Genomic DNA, 19993 nt, shown 5'->3' on the forward strand with positions numbered 1-19993 from the left:
CCAGCCTTAGTTTTTGGCAACGGTCCTACACAATCCACAATGACTTTCTCGAATGGCTGCCCCATGACTGGAATGGGACAAAGTGGTGCGGGGGGAATGACTTGGTTTGGCTTTCCAGTAATTTGACACAGATGACATGTACGACAATGATGAACCACGTCAGATTTGAGTCCTGGCCAAAAGAAATGTTTAAGGACTCTGTGGTACGTTTTGGTCACCCCCATGTGTCCTGACCATGGGTGATCATGAGCTAAGGACAGTACCTGAAAACGATAGGCCATAGGAACAACGATCTGGTATGTTGCACTCCAATTTTCATTTTCATCCGAAGCATCGCTAACCCAGCGACGCATCAACAGGCCATCATCATACATAAGCCACTTTCTTCGTCCTGGCTTCCCTTGGGCTGAGAGCAGAGGAACGACATTTTAAAAGTGTACTATCACCTTCCTGGGCTGCAATAAATTCCTCTCGGTTGGCTGGTAGGTTCATAACCTGCGAGCTGGAAGAGGATGACGCAGCGTCAGCAGGTTTGACCTTTACCTGAGTGTTGAACTCAGGTATCACAGCATCAGGATCCTGCTCAATAGCCATAAAGGAGTCAGACAAGTCCACACCATATTTCTTCGACTGGGCTCTGGTTATCACACAAGCAGGAAAGATAGCAGTGTTCTGGGTTGCATTGTCAGACTCAAGGTTGAGATCAGGTCTGTCCAGCACCTCAGGGGCAGGCACAACCTTGTCTCCAGCTATGTCATTGCCAAGGATGAAATCAACACCTTTAATGGGCAAGACAGGAAGAACAGCCACTTCAAAAAATCCACTGACCAAAGGAGACTGAAGATGGATCTTGTGCCGAGGAGCAAGAATGAAACCCATTTCAACACCCTGCACAACTGCACTTGAGTGACATGGTGATTTGGATGTTAAAGGTAGGATGCCCTCTAGAATAATCGACTGGGCTCCTCCTGAATCCCTCAGAATAGATACTGACCGGTGATCTTTTGGATCCCCAGTTAGTGAAACAAAGCCTTCTGAAATAAAGGGTCTAAAACAGGGATCAGGTTCATCATCATCAGCCTCATTTTGTGATGTTGCAGTGACAGGAAGCGAAACAGTCTTAATGAGGCTCATGCCTTTCGGTTGGGAGGAGCTAGAGGGAAACTGTTGCTTACGCTTCAGAGAAAGACAGTCGGCAAGAACATGGCCCTTCTTGTGACAGTAGAAACACTCACGAGGGCCATGAGGGGGCAGCTGTGGTCCCCTAACCTTTTCAAAAGGAGCGTAGCCTGCATCAGGTTTCATTGGGCGTGACAGTGGCTCTCTGTCAGGGCGGGAAGATGACATAAACACATTCTTGTGAGTTAGAACAAGCTCATCGGCCAAGACCGCTGCTTTAGATAGGGTAGTAACTTTTTGTTCATTTAAGAAAATCACCATCCTCTCAGGCAACGCATTCTTAAAGTCCTCCAGCAACATCAGCTCACGAAGGGATTCAAAACTGTTCCTGACATCATTAGTACTGCACCATTTGTCAAAAAGAATCCCTTTTTCTCGTGCAAACTCAACAAAGGTTTGCCCACTTGACTTTTTATGATTCCTGAACCTCTGCCTGTAGGCCTCTGGCACAAGCTCATAAGCACGCAAAATAGACTCTTTGAGCACCTCATAGTTCAAGCTATTCTCTAAAGAAAGAGAGGACATGACTTCCTGTGCTTTACCCACAAGCTTACATTGCAGAAGGATAGGCCACATCCCCGTCGGCCACTTTAGTGCAGTTGCAATTCTCTCAAATGCACTGAAATAAGAGTCGACCTCTGTCTCTCGAAATGTTGGCACCAGAGCAATGTTTTTACTGACGTCAAAGCCTTGTTCATGGAAAACTGTGAAGAGGCGAATTTCTCAGGTGCGTGTGCCATAACCTGTGTCGAGGAGATTCTCATGGCCTCTACCTCAAGCTGCCGTAGCTTGACTTCTTTATCAGCCTCTATCTCTAACCGGCGAACCTGTAATTTAAGGTCATAATCTGCTTTGCGTTTGCTCTCTTTTTCCTGTGCCTCTAGCTGAAGCTGGGCTAACCGAACCTTTAGCTTAGCATCGCCACTAAAACCATGACTTTCTGGGGAGAAAGGCTCAAAATGAGGCAACGTTGCAGGAGGGGCCTCACAGACGGCTTTATCAACCCGAGGTGTGGCCTGTGCCACCTGCGGTCCCCCTTCTTCATCTAAGTCAGAGGAAGCACTTAGTCTAACCACAGAAACTCCCTCTAGAGGAACCTCAGCTTCTGGCTGAACAGAGTCAACAGAGTCTGTAAGGACCTTTAGCTCCATAAGCCTTTCCAGAACTTTATTTTTTATTTCTTTTTTAACCCCATACTTCTGTACAGCAATATTAAAGTGTGCTGCAATACACAACAAGTCATATTTGCGACACAAGTCAAGTTTTTCAAGATTTTTCATCGTCAAGGAAGTTCTGCAAGTTAAAGCTCATGCTTACCCTCAATGCCACCACCACGTCAACTCATCAGTTTTTGGTTGTCTTAGCTCAGGAAAAAAGATCCCGGACGAGCCCCCAATTGTGTTACGTCCACCTGGTAAAACCAGGTGTCAGACAACACGACAACCAGTAAACAAACAAGTCTTGTGAAAATGAGCAAGCGTGATTTATTGTAACAAAGGAAAATAGGCTAAGGTGAGGGAGGATGGGACAAAGAGGTTGTGCCAAATAAAATGAAAGTAATATAACAAAAGACGGCCTATCTGAGCTACCTCTGGGAAAAGAAAATCAACAAAAATGCCTAACTGGCTTGTCTACCAAGAGACTTTCCCCAAAACAATACAGCGGTGGCACAACCCATAAACCTAGTGGAATAACAATAATCACCTACGTGAGTGCACAATATGTACAGGGTACCCCATCTTACCTAGTCCCAAAACCCTCCAACACAAACCTGAATACACAAAAGTCGCTGCAAGAGCACTAAAAGACAAGGACAGCAAAATCATGTGCAGCCAAATCAAGAGGCAGGAGAAAAGAGAGTGAAGGCCTGAGACGTCCTCCATCTTAAGGTTTCTCCTCTGTTGTGATTGGCCAACTGACAAGGTAATCATCCAATAGCCTGTCTACACAGGTGAGCAGCGTCTCTGCAGCCATTACCTGAAGAAATAACAGGAAAGGGGAGGGGAGACACAAACACACAGAGTACCTGGCTGCCTGGCACGTAACAGTTACCCTTGCTTTCAAATGGGACAGAGTGCAGAGCTATTTTTAATTACAATATAATTACTGATAAAGTAGCTGACGCAGAGACATTCGTATTTCGTTAAAGGCATGAATGCAAACACTTGAGAATCTGATTTTTTACTTATTTTACTTAACTGATTTACTTAACTGATTTAAAAAAAAAAATATGATAACATTAGATGCCAATTAATTGTGGAATAATCAACTCTTATTTCTAGAAATGCCGTTCAATTACCACCAGCCCGTAGTAGCGTTACACTAACTGGCCACTAGGGCGGCGCTGTGGCCTCCAGCAGATCACGCACTGACCGCCGCTGCCTTAACGAAGAAGGGAAAGGCGACGGAAACACACCTGAAGCTCACGGTTTGTGGGTAGCTAATAAACACAGCTCTGTGTTATTATGCTTTATTTGAAATAGTTTTACATCCCTAAAACCTTCTATTGAATGCGACTTTGGCTTTTGTCATTACGTGTTTCCGCGGCTGGTGTCTTCAGTGACTCCAGGTAGCTTTAGCTTCCTCGGTGGCTAACGCTGGCTAAAAGATAGCTCGCTAACGTCAACAACCAGACGATTTCAGAGATGAATCTGGCCACAAGCAGGAGTCTGCACCCGCACATGCGCGACGAAGAGGCTCTGGTGGTGGAAAACGCCATCCGGCTGGCGGTGGACTCCATCGTAAACGTGCTGTACGGCGTAAACAGCGCCAGGAGTCGGGAGTACCAGCGGATGGTGGCCGACAGGGACAAAGAGATCCAGCGGCTGGAGTGCAGGCTGACGGAGATCGAGGACGAGCTGCAGGCGCTGCGACCGCACGGATGCACCTGCAGGCTGGGCCCGGGCACGGGCACGGGCACATCCCGGAGCTCCGGGGACCACCGGCTCACCGGAGGGGAGCAGGGCGGGTTTGAACCGGGAGGCACCGACAATGAGTTGATGGCATCGGGGCAGCAGGAGTGTGAGATGAGCATTTCATGTGAGTGAACAAGAGCACACGGATGGATGCAGCACACCTGGGTTGATAGATGGGAGTACAGGTGTTCTTTTAAGGTTCGTCTATGATAAAATGACAAAAAAAAAAATATCACATGTACAATAATATGTGGTTTAAACATCTCCAAAAGGAGAGACACGAGAAAGAATGATGTCGTCTCTTAGGCTGAATATCTGTGTTCTTTTTGTTCCTAAAACTCCCACAGTTACAATTTCTGGCCTTATTAAACCCAGTATAAAGTATTTAACCTAAATGAATGAATTTACTAAAGATATGTTCTTTGCCCTTACGTGGTAAACAAATGTAAATATGTATTTAGACCATTAGAACATAACGGCTTATGATTATTTTATATTAGGCCACTTCTCCTTCTTCATGGTTCCTCATAAATCAGTGGTGCTCAGAGTTCATGCAGAGGTCACCACATTAGACCGGAAGATGTTTCCTTGATCTTCTCTGATTGGCTCAATGAAAACCACATGATTCTAAACCTCAGTGAGAGGAAGAGGGACGCAATTTATTATTTATATAATATGCTGAAGTTACCAGATATGGTTCCACGAAGGTTTAAGTATCAACTCTTCCTACAGGTTGTATATTTAATGGGAATCACCATAATGCATGCGCTCAGCTGGCAGTTTATTAGGAACACGTAGCTAAAACTGGACTGTCCTGCAACATGTCAATGGATGTGTTTTAAATTCAACTATTATTATGAAATGCAGCTTTATATCTAGAAAGACTTCAACACAGCTCAGCATGACCTAAATTACATCCTCCAAAAACATTCTACAGCTACATTTGAATAAAGGTGTGTCTACTATAACGACAGCTGATTTGTTTATCTTTTTAAATCAATGAAATGTAAAATCATATACAGTTTATATTCCCTCATATGTCAGAGAAGTCCTGCTCTCTTTTAAAACCTTAATTAATAAACTCCAGTAGAAGACATTTGGCAGTGGAACCAATTTAAAACCAAAGATACCGGCAAGTCTTCAGGTAATATTAGTTCATTTAAAATGGGATGGATTCAAGTCATCAAATGTCATGTGTGTTTTTTTGAGGTGTGAAACAAGGCTACGATGCACTGATGTTCCGTATGCATAAAAATTAATAAGGGTATTAGTAATCTTTACTATATTTTGCACTATAACTTATAGTGGGGAAAAGAACAACCCATTTCTCTAATCTCTGTGGTAAAGGCAGATCTTCGAATTTACATCAAATGATGTTTCATAATGTGCAGATTCTCTGAATGTAGTAACACCACCATTTTTTTTCCTTTGTTCCTTAGGTTTCAGGGCACCTGAAACTTTGTAGTATATACTAATTCATTCAAAGTTTGAATTTTTAAAACAAGAAAAATTAAATTCCTGTTTTAAATTTTACAGCTTTTAAAATGTGTTACACTGCATGGAAACACAACTGACATACATCAGCCTGTAGGCCTGAATCTGAGGTGTGTACATAAAAATGAGACCACAATAATGTGGCAGATACAAAAAGTGGCTTAGGATTCGAAGGGTTAACAGACTTAACAATTAATCAATTACCTCAGTGTTCACACAATGACTCAAAAAGACAACCGTTTGTCTCCTGAACCAGCTCCAAAGTATTTTTAAATGTCCCGTTTTGTGCTTCCTTCTCTACAGTGGGCCTTTTTGCGAGACCCGCCTCTCACCTGTCCTCCCAAAGCCACGAGTCGGCTCTTCCGTCGTCCCCCAGCAGAATGGGCCTGGACCAGACCAGCAGCACCTCGCGCTCCTCGGAGGCTTCGTGTGTGACAGAGGCCGCCAGGAATATGCCTACGTCTCCCAGCGGCCTCGTGGTCAAAGAAGAGCCGTGTGACGTGGACTTAATCAAGTGGGAGATGAGCGAGGAGAGAGCGGCAGAGCATCAGGACAGCGGCAGCAGTCCACGTCAGGACAGAGACGGTGCCAGTGGAAAAAGTAGTGTACCTACGTTATCGGTCTTCTTAGCCACACTGAACAATAATGATCTACTATTTTAACTTTGATTTACTCTAATAGGGCTAGTGTTAAAGATCCAAAATATGTCTGCAGCACAGAGGAATCACATTTGGCATTAAACTCGTTTAGTTCGCTGTTGAGTTTAAATCTTATTTTGTTAAGGTTTTCTAGTTTCCTTTGTGCTGTGACAGGTAGCTGTGTTTCTATCAGCATGACTAAGAATGCGTCCCTCCTCCTTTTCCGATCCCTGTAGAAACGCTGGTGAACCGAGAGGGAAACCGGCTCATGGAGAACCCTCAAATCGACCCTTTGAGATTCATAATGGTTGACGAACACCTGAGGTGAGACATTTTATAAAACACACCACAAGCCTCAAGTCTACGTTTGTTTTCTGTTCATATACGTTTAAAAGTAATTTATTCTATGAAGTAATGACGACAGTTTCTTCACTTATATTAACTGATTTTATTATGTAATAGAGCAAAGACAATTTTCACAGGAAAGCATAGGAAAAGCTCTAGTTTTGTCCTACCAGTCGTGCAGATTTGTGCAGATTTTCACTTGACGAATATCGTGGAAAAAAAAAATCACAATATCAACATAAATGTAAATAATAACAGTAAAAATGCATCTTTATTTATGTCGTTTTCTCTCCTTTTGGGGATGAATTACACTCAAAATAACAGTAGAACGGAAGAAAACAGGTGTAAAACGCACACTGTGTTCAAGTGGCACTAGATCATTTACACCAGTGATTTTAGTGGCCCCTAGTGGTCCGTGGTGTAATTGCAAGAGGTCCATGAAAATAAAATATGCTTTGAAAAAGTTGTACCTGCACTATATGCAATGACAATACAGTTTGATCTAATATCAGAAAGAAGAGCTACAGGATATTCATAAATATGAATCCAGAACAATTTTCCTCCAGAAAAGTATTTATAGATGAGGAAATAGAGATTCTACCACCTTCAGACTCACCTGTTATTGTCTGATTCAGCTTCTGACAGAGGTTGGGAACAAGTCAACCCTTTTATAATGTTCTGAAGATGATAAACTGAGGCTGACAGCAGGAAAAATGCAGTTAGACTTAAGAACACTAATGGTGGCTACATGTACATCAGCAGCACCTCTTTCTAAGTGGAGTCCAGCTGCCATTAACACATCTGTGTTCAAAGTGCTGATATATTTTTCTTTTTCTTTTATTTTCATTATTTTAACAGTAACAATAATAGAATAAAACAATAAAAAGCTGCAGCTTGCACAGAGGGAACCCCCTCTGTCTTCCACCCCCTCACAAGTACCTGTCTACCAATCAGACTGGTTTGGACAACACTTTTTTGTGTTGTCAAAACTGAATGATCTCCCAAAACAAATAGTCTGGAGTTAAATGAGATTTATATCTCTGTAGTATCACACAGATAGTCATAAATATTGGCCCAGAATCGTTGGACTTTGTCACACGACCATAAAACATGAATTAAATAACCTTCCTCAGATTTGCAGTCTGATGTAGGTGATAAGTTTTTCTTTAACATTTAAACATTAGCACCCTTATGAATAAATCTTCTCGTGCTTACGTCATACTTACTCCTCTGTGTGATCCCTTCTCACCTCCCCAGGAACAAGAGGAAGAGCGTTCCCATGTCCCAGCTGCCGGAGGAGGCCCAGAGGTTGAAGAGGGCGGCGTGGCGAGCCGCCTCCCGCCGATACTACGCCCGCAAAATCGCCCGCCAGAAGGTGACGCCCTCGCGCTCCGACCAGTTCCTCCACATCACAAACGCTCAGTTTTCACAGCCGGGCTCCTTGGGGGACAGCAGACGGAGGACGCTCATGTCAGAGTTCCCCGAGGAGCTTCAGTCCCTGCAGAGGGAGCCGTGGAGGGCCGTCTCCTCCAGGTACAACTCTCAGAAGGTCAGCCACCACCAGACGGAGACGCAGTACGGACACCTGTTTGAGAACGTGAACCCGCCCGGAGATATGCAGACAGCCAGCAGAGACAACAGTGGAGGAATACTGTGCAGCTGATGGAGCACCTTTAATTCACTGTGCTTCAGAGAACACTATGTAAATGTATTTTATTAATTATTCTTTGAAACCGATGTTGATTCGTCTCAGGTCAAATGGAGAGTCTCTCTTGTAGTTTATTTATGCAGCTAACCTCCCTGTGAACACCAATTACAGCCTAATACATTCACCAGCCACTTCATTAGGTACACTAGTCAATGCATTATAATAATAAAAATAATAAGTCCCGCACTAAATCTCCTCTTCGTGGTTCTGGTATTCAGGATTAGTCTGAAATGAACGAGAGACATGTTTTAATTCTGGAGGTTCCTATTATTTTGGTGGACTATCCTCCAAAATATTAATCCAGGTTAATCACCACTTAATTCATGGAGGAGGATTTAGATTACAATGCGTTCACTCGTGTACCTAATAAAGTGGCTAAGTCGGTGTGTATCTGCTGTTAACAGCCACAGCGCCCCTGGAGTCCGACATCTGTAACTACAGCTCCTCTTATTTGTAAAGGCTGCAGCGGCTTTGATGTTCATGGTGGGTTAAAAAATAACCAGCAGAATTTATAGGGAGGGGGGGATATATATATATAAATGTTGTTTTTTTTTTTGCTTTTTTGTTTTGAACATAAATAAAAAAAACATGATTCAAATACAGCCGTGTGACCGATTATTCCTGCTGAAAGATTGTGTCCAACGAGTTTCATTTTCATCCTGAGGAGGCATCAAGAGGTTTGATTTAACACATACTTGTACAATAAAAGAAAAATGACAAGATTTGTTTTAATTTTTTGTGTTTATTTTAAATGATTCATTTAAAGTGTGTCACATTGAACAAACTGAGCTGGAACATTCTTCGGTATATTCTGGACTGGGCTGTAATGTAGCAGGTTAATATCACAGGGTGGCTATAAATAACACTCTGTTTAACAACATGGCGTCACTGGAGTAGACCTGAAGATACGATGTGGATTTCTGGGACTTTGTTTTAGGATTTAACGCTGTAATGTGCCACAAAATACATAGTTTATACCTTTTAGCTAAGATGGAAGGTATTTTTTTATCGTTATAACCTATAGATGCTCAAAACTGGTTCAAATTTAATTTCTTATAACTCTACAGCTACTATTGAAATATCTGATTTTTGTTAAGAACGTTGTTTGATTTATAACGTAATTCTGATATAATAATGGTGACTAATAATACCATAGTAATATATTACTTCCTAAAATACAGTACAATACAGAATGATCAAAAACTGCAGTATTGTTTTAGAAATATAATAAACTGCAGTACAGCTACAGCAGATTAATGTGAATGAGTGAAGTATTAAATACAGTAAATCGCTATAAATATAGAAGAAAATCAGGGACTCTGGCTGTTATTCTCTTTCTGTTGCTTTGTCTCTGCCTCTCTCTCTGTTCCTGAGTGTCTCCCTCAGACCTCCATCTGTTCCTCCTTCTGCCCCCCAGCTAAAACACAAACAGGGACGTCTTACAGCAGAGGCCGTTTATCGCCCTGGAGTCTGAATATTACGCATTTAAACCGCCGACTGACGCACAGCTGATCTTGCAGCTGTGCGTCAGTGTGGTGAGAGCTGCGCGGTGTATGTGGATCTGAGGATCCGTGGCTCTGGGACTCCTCGTCTGAAATGTGAGCCGCTTGACAGCTGCTGCTGCCGCTGCTGCTGCTGCGGATGAACAATGAGGACAGGCGTGCGCCTCCGACGGCGGCTTGGTGCTAAATAAAGACCGTTAATACATGCGTCTGTTCCACCACCAACAAGATCTGAGTGGGTTTGAGCGTTTCTGAGCAGAGAACGAAGCCTTTGTCAGTTCAAAACAAGACAGAAGTCTTTTTATTTCTATTTTTTTTTTTTCTTCAGTGCAGAGCGCAGAGTGGACAGGGCGCCTGCTGTTCTGCTGCAGCCTGAGGCTTCCAGAGAGGGGATGCGGGGTCTGTAACCTGCTACAGGCTCAGGTCTGAACACGCAGTGAGACAAACGCCCATCCTATTAGTGCCGAATGTATGTGCTGTGCTAATACGCGACGTGGACATCCCAGGCATCAGTCGGGATAAGGAGGAGCAGGGCTGCCCTTTAACGGCGCGCTTGCAGCTGCCTGCATGATTTGCATGTGGTTTATTTTGGGGAAACAGCTTCAACCGTCGACGCAGTGATCCACCAGCAGATAACTGACTGGATTGTGTGTGCAGGGCTGTATTTACTCCCATAGACGCCTGGCTGAAGGAGCAGACTGTGCCTGGGTGCAGGACTAGTCTGGCGCACTGAATGGGTGCGTCTGCAGCTCAGTTTCTTGTCCGCTTGATACGAATTGTCGGCCACACAGACGGTCATTTACATCTGTACTCTGTGCGTCGATGCCATCTGTGTTATTAGATGTATAATTTAATAAATTATTTATTTAAATACGTTAAAACTAATAAACATTTTCGTCTGTGGCTCCCTTGCGCCTTTTGGAGCATTTTCTCGCTGCACTTCGCCTCCAGTTGTCTCTAAATTCCACATGTTTGAAAGTAGCTTTTAATTTTTTGAGTGCCCCTGGTAAAGTTTGGACATAATTATTTTTATATTTACCTTTTAACACGGATAAACTTTTCTTTTTTTCCTCCTGGAGCATTTGGAGAGCTCCCTGTATCTTTGGAGACACCTGTCCACTTTTGGAGAGGTCCGTTTGGATGCGCGTCTCTCTTTTGGCGTTGTTGGATTTTACTCGGATAAAAAAATAAATCTTCGATTTTTTACGGTCGATTTCTCAAGACAACGGGTCTGTTTTACCCAACAACACCACCAGTGGAATAAATGTAGCCTCTCAGGATGCTCCGGGGCTTGGCAGACGCATAAAAAAGCAGCAGAAAGTCTCCTACGAGTTCAGTTGCGCACTCATGACAACTGTTCTTCAGTAGCATGTGTTTGACTATTGGATGGACCAAAATAAGTTCAAATCATAGGGGTAGGAGAGAGCTTATATGAGGAAGGGGCTTTGCTATTTAAAGCCATTAATGTGCAATTTTTAATTGGAATATTGGAAATTATGTCCATTTGGGGCCCAAAGTGCCATTTTTGGGGTTTTGGGGCTTTCTGGGCTCTTTAGAAATGGCTTTGTCCAATTTGATCACCCCTACACATTCACCATACATGGAAGTGTCCTTTTTTGCAGGGATTGCTGGGAAGAAGAAGGAGGCTGTCGAGCATATGACTGTGGAGAGGGAGGTTTAGGCAGAGCCAGTCTCAGAAAGGTAAGGAATCCTCTGCTGTGCTTTGGCCAATGGAGCCCAATGTTGGCTGGGAGGCACATGGAGGCTATAGACTCAACATTTCGACCGAGAAATTGAGGTTTCCAGGTGTATCTTGGTGTATTTAATGCGTAATAGACGAGGGAGGGTCAGGGCAGTATGGTGTGCACTAACAAGGAAATATGGAGGCACGGCTAGGGGGAGCCATAGCTGGGCAAGAAGGCAGAAACCTGGCCCTGAGCTGGAGTCACAGGAGATGTTTGGTGGTTGAAGTACTCACAAACACCGGAGAACTCCGGATGACACCTCATTGTTGTATGTCCGCCTCCATTTGTGCAGTTATTGTTTGAACTGTTGCAGCTATTTGTGTTGACTTCCTCCAGAGAAGTGGCCTCAGAGGCTGAAGCTGTGTGGGGAGAGAAACACCTTCATGAGGAAGAGGAAGGTCCCAGAAAACCATTTCTTTTTTTAAAAAAGTCAAGGGATATGTGAAGGTTTTAACTTTAGGAATGATTTATAAAAGGATTGTGTCAAATGTGGATTAGCTTAGCACAGCTGTGATCATAGAAAACATTCAAGATGGCCACTGGTCTGCCTGGAGACAGGTGAGAGACTTCCTGATTTCACCCACACAGACGCTGTGTTTACAGCCAGCATGTAGTCAGTGTCTCTCCCTTTTTACTTTTACTTTATATTTATTTACTTTATTTACGTTAACATCTGGCTATTTTTCAGTTTTCTATAGCCACACACTAAATATTTCAGCAGCTGAGTGACTTTATGCCACAGCTTTCTGGCTGAGAGGCGGGACGTTGTGTCCTCCCCTGTCTTTAAAGGCCATGCTGTCTCTGAGCTGTGATTGGTTCATCTACCCGGTACATTTTTAACTTTTAACCTTCAATCAGGAGCGTTAATAAGCATTTTAATTAACATCTGCAGCTTAAAAATCCATTTTTATTCTGCTCAAAACTCAAAAATGCCCCAAAACACCCCAGACAATAACTTGTGTAGAAACTTTTTAGAGGTCAGAAGTCAATTAAAGGATCATTTCATGTGCACAAAGGGTTAATTTACAAACACCATTAAAACACTGCCATCTGCGGCTGCTTGATTCACCTGATTCCTGGTCAGTACAGCTCAGATCAACCTCAGAGCTCATGGAAATCAAAAAATGTGAAGTGGCACTAATTTAGAGGTACATATACACGAATTAACCCTTTAATTACCTGTGTCGCCTCTTGCATTTAGCCGGATTGTGTCAGGAATTGGTGCGTCAGCCCCTGTAGATCGTCTTCTGTGAACACAAACAAGAGGCAGAACACACATGAATGCAATTTGTGGATGATTTTGTTGCTTTAAAGCATCAACTAGAAGCAGGACAGTCCTCATCAGCTGCTGTAGGAGGAAAAAGAAAAACGCAGAATGAACGATTCCTTTGCACAAAAGTCGAAAAGATGCTCGTGAAAGATGATAAAATCCTGCATGTGCGACGTTTCAGAAACAGCTTTGTGGATGTTTTGCAGCGTTGTAAAAGAGCAGGTGTCACGAGTGTTTAAATAAGTTGAGAATTTTCTCATTTTTTTGTTGATTAAATAAGTTTAAACGCTTGTATTTAAAGTTGACCTGGAGTTAAAGGGTTAACCCGGAGCTGAGTCTGCTCAGTGCTGTCAGTCCACAGTGGTGGTGCTGAAATCACAGGCTCTGTGTGTGGGTGTGTGTGGTGGGTAAATTACTGCCCCCTCTGGTGGTCAGGGGTATTTCCTGAGTCCGTATCAGGCTCCTGTTTGGACTCACTCTGCCTCGTGGTCTCAGCTGTTTGGGTCCTGGTCTGATTATCTTTGTGTCGCGAGCTGTGGGCGGTAAAGTGCTTCACATGCCGACTCATAAGCAGCACTTACAGAAGGAGCTGAGGAAGATAAGAGGAGGCCAGACACACTCTGAGAGGAGAGTGTCTGGTGTTTGTTGTAAAATCAGCCGTGTGTGATGGTAGTGAACAGAGTCTTCAGTGCTCACTTCATCCTCTAAACCAGCCTGAAGACAAACATGTCTCCTCCTCTATCCTGTTTCAAACCGGTTTTTCATCCAGTGGTGGTGTACTTGTTTACCCTCCGTCCTGCCCTCCAGCCCCTGCCCCTGCTCCTGCTCCTGCTCCTGTTCCTGCCCCTGCCCCTGCCCCTGCTGAGGAGCTATCAGCTCAGCCCATAGAAACACACAGGGAGACGCCTGGTGCTGAAAGGCTGGAAAAACCGAGAGCAGCTGTGCAACACGAGAACCAGGCTCCTTCGCATTAACTCCTTCACTGCCGACAGCAGCAGATATGAATGTGTTCACTTCCTGCTTCAGAGACGCAGAACAAAAACAAATGCGTAACACGAGACTTTCTGTGTCTGTGTTTTCTTTCAGGAATCTTCAGCTTCCCGTCGTCCACAGTTTGGAGAGAGAAGATTTGATGTAAGGCTCAACAGCAGCTCGCATCATGTTGAAACAACCATTATGCTGATTCTCTGTGGCTGTCACACGGTCACAATCTGAAATAATCAATCAGTATCGACTGGAGCTTCTCTGAGAGGCAGCACAGTGTAAATGTTAGTCCTAGATTAGATCTGCTGGGAGTCACACTGAACCTTCTTTTAACCGGAACAATTGACTTTTTCTATTCCTCACAATCCACCAATTAAATTATATATGCACAGTTTATTCTCTTCCTATAGTTTCTTTTCTATTTCTAATCTTGTCTGTAGAACATCAGAAGATTATATTGTGGAACAGTCCAGACCAGAAGGTCCCTGAGGAGTGAAAATCACACACAGGCGACTCTTACTCCAATTTATCAATAAATTAAACGACTATTCCCGATTAGTTCACTGTTCCAGACGTAACAAAGCCACTGAGGCCCAGATCTGAACAGCAGGGGGCAGTAATGTGCACAGATTACACCTATTTTTCCACATGGTGCTACCTTTAGGATAAAAACTGTGGAAAATACTGACTTCCTGTAGTATTATTATGATAAACTGTGATCTTATTGTGTTTCCTAGTGCACTCCACCAAGCTACAGTCATTTAAAGGCAAATATTTAAAGAATAATTAAATGGACATAAAATCCTTCTTTTTCAGTGTATTCAAACTCTTATTCCTCAGTGCCAGTAGCACTTACACTGATTCAGAGCGTTGTCTTTCAAAAGAGACCAAATGGTCAAAGAGCTGCTTTCCATTTACGTTGGGTATGCACTATTTTAGGCATAAATTACAGTAGACAGACTATATGAATGCAGAAGGTCTCAGTAACTACAGAATTCCAGGTTGTTTGTAAAAACATTCTGTAAAAGGAGAGATTCATAAAAACGTGGAGGATGTTTGGAATCGTCCACACAGTCTGAGAATTAGTTTTAAATTGAGTTTACGGAAGTAAAATTCCATTCTTAACTCTATTTATGTTAAATCTATACGTTACGTTTATGTTTCCCTGGTGTCAAATTAAACCTGTTTAAACCAAAATGAAGCAGCATCAAGTGTTAACTGTTCTGATATTACATGCAGAGAGCCTCGCTTTAATAAACCTCTCCGTGTCGCCCTGTCCTCCTCCTCCACCTCCTCAGCAGCAGCTCACCATGATGGAAGAGGAGATCAAGGAGGACCAGGCCAAGCTGAAGCAGGGTCTGGTCAAAGTGCTGCAGTGCGTCGCCACCATCTCCTCCGCGGCCGCCGTGGTCAACCCCATCTTTGGCATCGCCGGCTCCCTGATCCGCGTGGTGCTGCACCACGTGGACGACGAAGACATCCGCACCCTGAAGCGCGAGTTCGGCTCGGTGCACCGGGCCCTGGACCAGCTCTCCCAGCAGAACCGCAACACGCTGGTGCAGATCAAGAAGGAGACGCTGGACGGCCAGTACTGCACCGTGGAGGAGAACCTGAAGCACCAGTTCAGGAAGTTCATGGAGATGGTGGAGGCTCGGCCGGATATCCGCGAGCGCAAGAAGGACGACTTCGAGGAGAGTTACTCCAACGACCTGGGCGACCAGAACCTGCACACGCTCTACGACGGCGTGGTGGGAAAGCCCAAGCTCTTCAGCAAACCCATCCTGGAGGTCTACCTGAAGCACTCGCAGGGCGACCGGGGCACCATGGAGCGGCTGTGCACGCGCCTCACCTACCTGTTCTGCATCGGCCTCATCGCGCTCATGGGCTACGCCGCCGTCATCGGAGACGACGAGGAGGGGCTGAGCGAGGAGTGGGCCGAGAAGATGGAGCACGTGCAGGAGAAGATGCAGGAAGCTCTCAGCAGGTGCACATAAAAGGACGAGCATGAAGAAGAGTCTCTGGGTTTGTTTCTTCACCGCTGCTTTTCTCTTAGTGTTCAGGGACTTATGTGTCCACATTCCAGCTGTAACGTCTCCCTCTAATAACAAGCACTTTGTGAACTTGACGCTAAAAAAAACACTTTTTATCCTAAATCTACTGGTTCTGCTTCAGAGCTGGTGAAATCCTTGATATTATGATAAATATATACAAAAAAAATATGTTAATCAGCCTTTGGATCATTACACTAAACTAAGAGCTGCTTTTAATAAACTACATGTCATTAGAAATTATACCAAAAAGCCTCTGACATCAGCTTTGCTGAGATTCCTTTAAGCACTTTCAATATTTTACCTTCTATAACAGAAATAAAAATATATATATAACACTATAAGAACTTCATGCATGAGCAGAGGAACAGGAACCGAGCTCAGAAGTTGAATGTAACCCAATCATCTGAGCAGCTTTCGCAAAAATGACTAAAACATCTGGATTTCATCCTATTTGACACTAATATCTCTTATTATCTTAATATCTCTTTTGCCGCTGTAGAAACAAAACAAACTTGATCTGATTAACCAATCCTGAGGTCAGTTAATCATTTGTGCTTCCATTTTTCGCTTCTGTTTATTCTGCCTTTTTCTTTTAGTATTATTATTATTGTTAATGCAGGAGTTAATACAAGTTTTTTATACTTTGCATTTTAATTGAGTTTCTTGGATGGGGGGTTAAGATCCTGTAAAACACTAAACCTGTCATTATGTGATGTTGATGGAACTATCTGTCCTCTCCTGACCGACAGTGCCTAAATGTGCCAGAAGGTTTATCTTGTTTCTTTTTAAGGGGTTTCACTTTAATAATTCAGATTTAGATTGTGTTGGCCACTGTGTTATGAAATATTTAAATGTTCCTCAGAGTGTCGGCAGGTGAACACGTGATAATCACACACTAACCAACGTTTGACTTCATTCATGTTTTATACTCGTGCTCCTCTTTAAATCCTCCCTGTGGTTCTGTGTCTGTGTCTCCTGTTGTTGCACACTGTGCTACATGAATCTAGTCCGAATGCTGTGTGATGTGTGAACCTCTCCTGGCCTTGTTTTTTTTTTTAACTGTCCTACATGTGAATATGTTGCCTGTTTTTATTATGGATATTTGATGCCTGGCTGTATTATACACCGACAGAAATAAATATATGAGTGAATAATACTTGGAGTAGTGAATTATTCAGCAGCAGCCACAAAAACAACTCAGAAAAACATGAAGAACAGCACAAAGTGTTGACCTGGGCTCTAATTCACTAGATCTCAAACTGATCTAGTATCTGTGGGATGATCCTCCCCTCAAAGATCCCCCCATAACACCACAGGACGCCCTGAGAAGGCCCATGTCTGTTCTCTGATGAGTCACCACAAGGGGGAGCCACACAATATTAGGAAGGTGGTCATAATGTTATGCCTGATCAGTGTAGAAACCGTGTTAGAAATGCTAAATGTGAACCTTTTTCTGGAGTAGCAGTAAAAATATTTCAATAAACTCTCAGATCTCTGGGTGAAGAAGATCAGAATCCATCCTCTGATGAGATCTACACAGTATCAGGAAGGTCCGGTGGTCATAATGTTATGCCTGATTGGTGGATTTCTTAAAGCTACCAGCAGGAGTCTGATTTCCACTCCTCCAGGACGACACTTTAGCAGCGTCTGTGCCAGACAACAGGTACAGGCCGCCTGTCGTCTCTATCAGGGCTGAGCCGTCTGCTCTACATCGTACTGATCCCAGAAATTCTCAAGTTTGGGACGAACCCAGAAAAGATGAAGAGAAGAGGGAGCGAGAGATTCTCAATGCGAAGCCATAAATAGACGAGATCAGCTTCATCCAACTCCTCTGAGAGGATCTGAAACACTGAATCTATGACTGAGGCCTGAAACATTCACATACTGATGTTAATATATTATTATTATATATATTTGGCCATAGTGGAGACTTTCTGTGTCTGGATACAAACCCACATAGAAACCTTTAAAAATAAACAAAACTGCAGTAGTCCTTATTTAAATATCATAAAACTGTATCATTTTAACTAAAAATATGAAGGAATAAAAGATCCATCATCTTATGATCATGTTCCCACTTTTGTCAGGCGCATGTTGTCTAAAAATAATCAGAGGAGCTCATGTTAAACAGCAAAGAGGAACTGCAGCCAGTGGAAATACAAATGAAGAGTATTTTAAATCTGGAACATTTGCACAGATTTACGGTTTGAGGTATTTTTTGTTTATTTGACCAGGCTGTTTTTTTTGTTCGGTTTAAAATGTTGAAACAAGGAATCTTAAAATACTCCTTTTTTTGTGTTATTTTATGTCCTGTTCGTGTTGCAGATGTCTGTAAGAGCAGAACTCTTTACTAGAGCCCAGAAAAATGTGCAACTCGTTCTCTTTAGGTCAGGATTCAGCCGTCCACCTTCACTAGAAGGAGTCTCTTCAGAACGACAGCGTCCACAGACGAAAGGAGGGAAAGTGAGTGGGATTTAATCTGCATCAGTTTGCACCACGGTCTGAAAGTCTGGCCCAAAAGGTTTCACTCCTTGTTCCTGGTTTGGAGTCTCTGGCTTATAATGTGTTGTAAACATGGACTGGGGAATGAAACCAGATCAAAACAGGTTCCTGTCATTATCAGACTCTAATCACGTGACTTTCAGAGGGATTTCACCCTCAGATTTTCCTAATAAAACTCCAAACCTCCTACCAGTCATTTAGAACTGAACACGTGGGAAAAACGTTTCTAAATAATCCAACAAGTCCATTTGTCGTCGCTTCAGTTTTCTGTGCAATTCACTGGTTTGCACACAAGAGGGCGCAAACACTGCACTCGCTTCACCATTGCACCTGTTTTCTCTGAGGGGCCACAGGACTGAAGCATCACATCAGCGTCTCCACACTTAAAATCTATAAATTGCTTATATATATATATTTTTTTTTCATCTACAGTCTTTTATAGGAGCTGCACCAGTTCAAACCTAAATTCATTCACAGGATCAAAAAGGAGGAAGAGGAAAATGTGCACAAAGAGCCGAGTTTAAGCCCCTGTGGCATGGCCCTCATGTATCATTATCCAGCTGAACAGGTTTGACTTAAAAGCTGCGAGTTGGGAACCGAAACTGGAAAATGTGCATTGCAGGCATTTACGGAGCAGATGAGTGAAACACGAGGATCTGAGGATCTTACCTGCGCTGCAGACTAATGAGACTCAGAGGCACCGACGCACATCGTCTGTCATGTGATGGAGCTGCTCCTCTTCTCCCTCTCCTCTCCTTCCATGACAGGAGCTGGAGACGAAGACATTCAGGATTATTTTGAATCAGAGATTGAAATAAAACTCCATATGAACACTGAGTGTTTGCGCACGATGAGAAATGAGTGATGAATCTCTGGAGGAGAAACGATTTGCGTAATGATTTGCTCTTTTGGTGAGGGAGGCTCAGCCTGGACTCACAGGGCGCGTCGTGTGCGCACAGAAGAGAGAGAAGAGGGGTGTTAATTTGATCATCACAAACTCCACGACTCATAAAAATAAAAACCACCACTGGTGCTTATTTCCAAATATAAACGAATCTCCCCCCAGGCTGTAACAGGCTGGTTAATGGATCTGAATGAAGAAGGATGACGCACGTCTTGTTATACATGAACCGAGTCCTCTCCCCGCACATTTAAAATCTCATTTAACATCAGAACAATCTTATATGACACATCTAAGCGTCTGGAGCAGGACATTTATTTTAAAACCGTGAAAAAAAACAGTCATTTCAGGATGTGAGATGCGCTTCAGGTAAATAAAAATAAAAAATAAAAATCTGTCTGTGATATATTAAAACACGAAAAAGAGAAAAACTGTTTTCTGAGCGTCTTACCTCACGTCTGGATCCTTTTCACAGCGGCTCAGACTCTCCAGGGTGACACATTTGCGCTAGGAAAGTGCGCAAAAAAGGCTCAATACGATAAAAACAAAAATAAAACCGTCAAAATATGTGGACGACGGGTTAAAAGAAAAATGTCTGAATTAAATTATGTTCCGTTGAAGAATCCTTAACGCGTGTTTATGTTGGTTTGACTGAGAAGAAAAATGGATCCGCCGCATATTTCACCTCCTGCATTTTGCGCTCTTTCCTCCTCCTTTCTCTCTCTCCGTTTCCCTCCCTCTCCTTTGCAGATATTGAGT

At 43.2% G+C, this 19993-nt stretch overlaps 2 protein-coding genes and 1 long non-coding RNA gene across 5 annotated transcripts; 2 read left to right on the forward strand and 1 right to left on the reverse strand.

Annotated features, from left to right (window-relative positions):
- Positions 1-3498: 3498 nt before the first annotated feature.
- Positions 3499-6554, forward strand: LOC125015893. The gene is made up of 3 exons (XM_047597938.1): positions 3499-4218; positions 5892-6188; positions 6463-6554. The coding sequence occupies exons 1-3, from the start codon at positions 3825-3827 to the stop codon at positions 6552-6554; spliced, it is 783 nt and encodes a 260-aa protein (XP_047453894.1). The 5' UTR covers positions 3499-3824.
- A 2399-nt stretch (positions 6555-8953) lies between these two features.
- LOC125015894 (protein rapunzel-like) lies at positions 8954-16987 on the forward strand. 3 transcript variants are annotated; one of them, XM_047597941.1, is made up of 3 exons: positions 8954-11482; positions 13883-13929; positions 15075-16987. In XM_047597941.1, exon 3 carries the CDS (start codon positions 15091-15093, stop codon positions 15772-15774), a length of 684 nt encoding a protein of 227 aa, XP_047453897.1. In that variant the 5' UTR covers positions 8954-11482; positions 13883-13929; positions 15075-15090; the 3' UTR covers positions 15775-16987. The 3 variants fall into 3 exon arrangements, with proteins under 3 accessions (XP_047453897.1, XP_047453896.1, XP_047453895.1); XM_047597940.1 differs by having other exon boundaries at positions 8984-11482; positions 13883-13930; positions 15079-16987; XM_047597939.1 differs by having other exon boundaries at positions 8988-11482; positions 13883-13930; positions 15082-16987.
- Positions 11489-19834, reverse strand: LOC125015895. The gene is made up of 4 exons (XR_007113646.1): positions 19686-19834; positions 19003-19103; positions 12706-12773; positions 11489-11885 (listed from the first exon to the last, which is right to left on the reverse strand). It is a non-coding gene; the product is annotated as an uncharacterized LOC125015895 (long non-coding RNA).
- Between the last annotated feature and the right edge of the window lie 159 nt (positions 19835-19993).

Source organism: Mugil cephalus, chromosome 11 (assembly GCF_022458985.1).
Source record: "Mugil cephalus isolate CIBA_MC_2020 chromosome 11, CIBA_Mcephalus_1.1, whole genome shotgun sequence".
Taxonomy (NCBI): domain Eukaryota; kingdom Metazoa; phylum Chordata; class Actinopteri; order Mugiliformes; family Mugilidae; genus Mugil; species Mugil cephalus.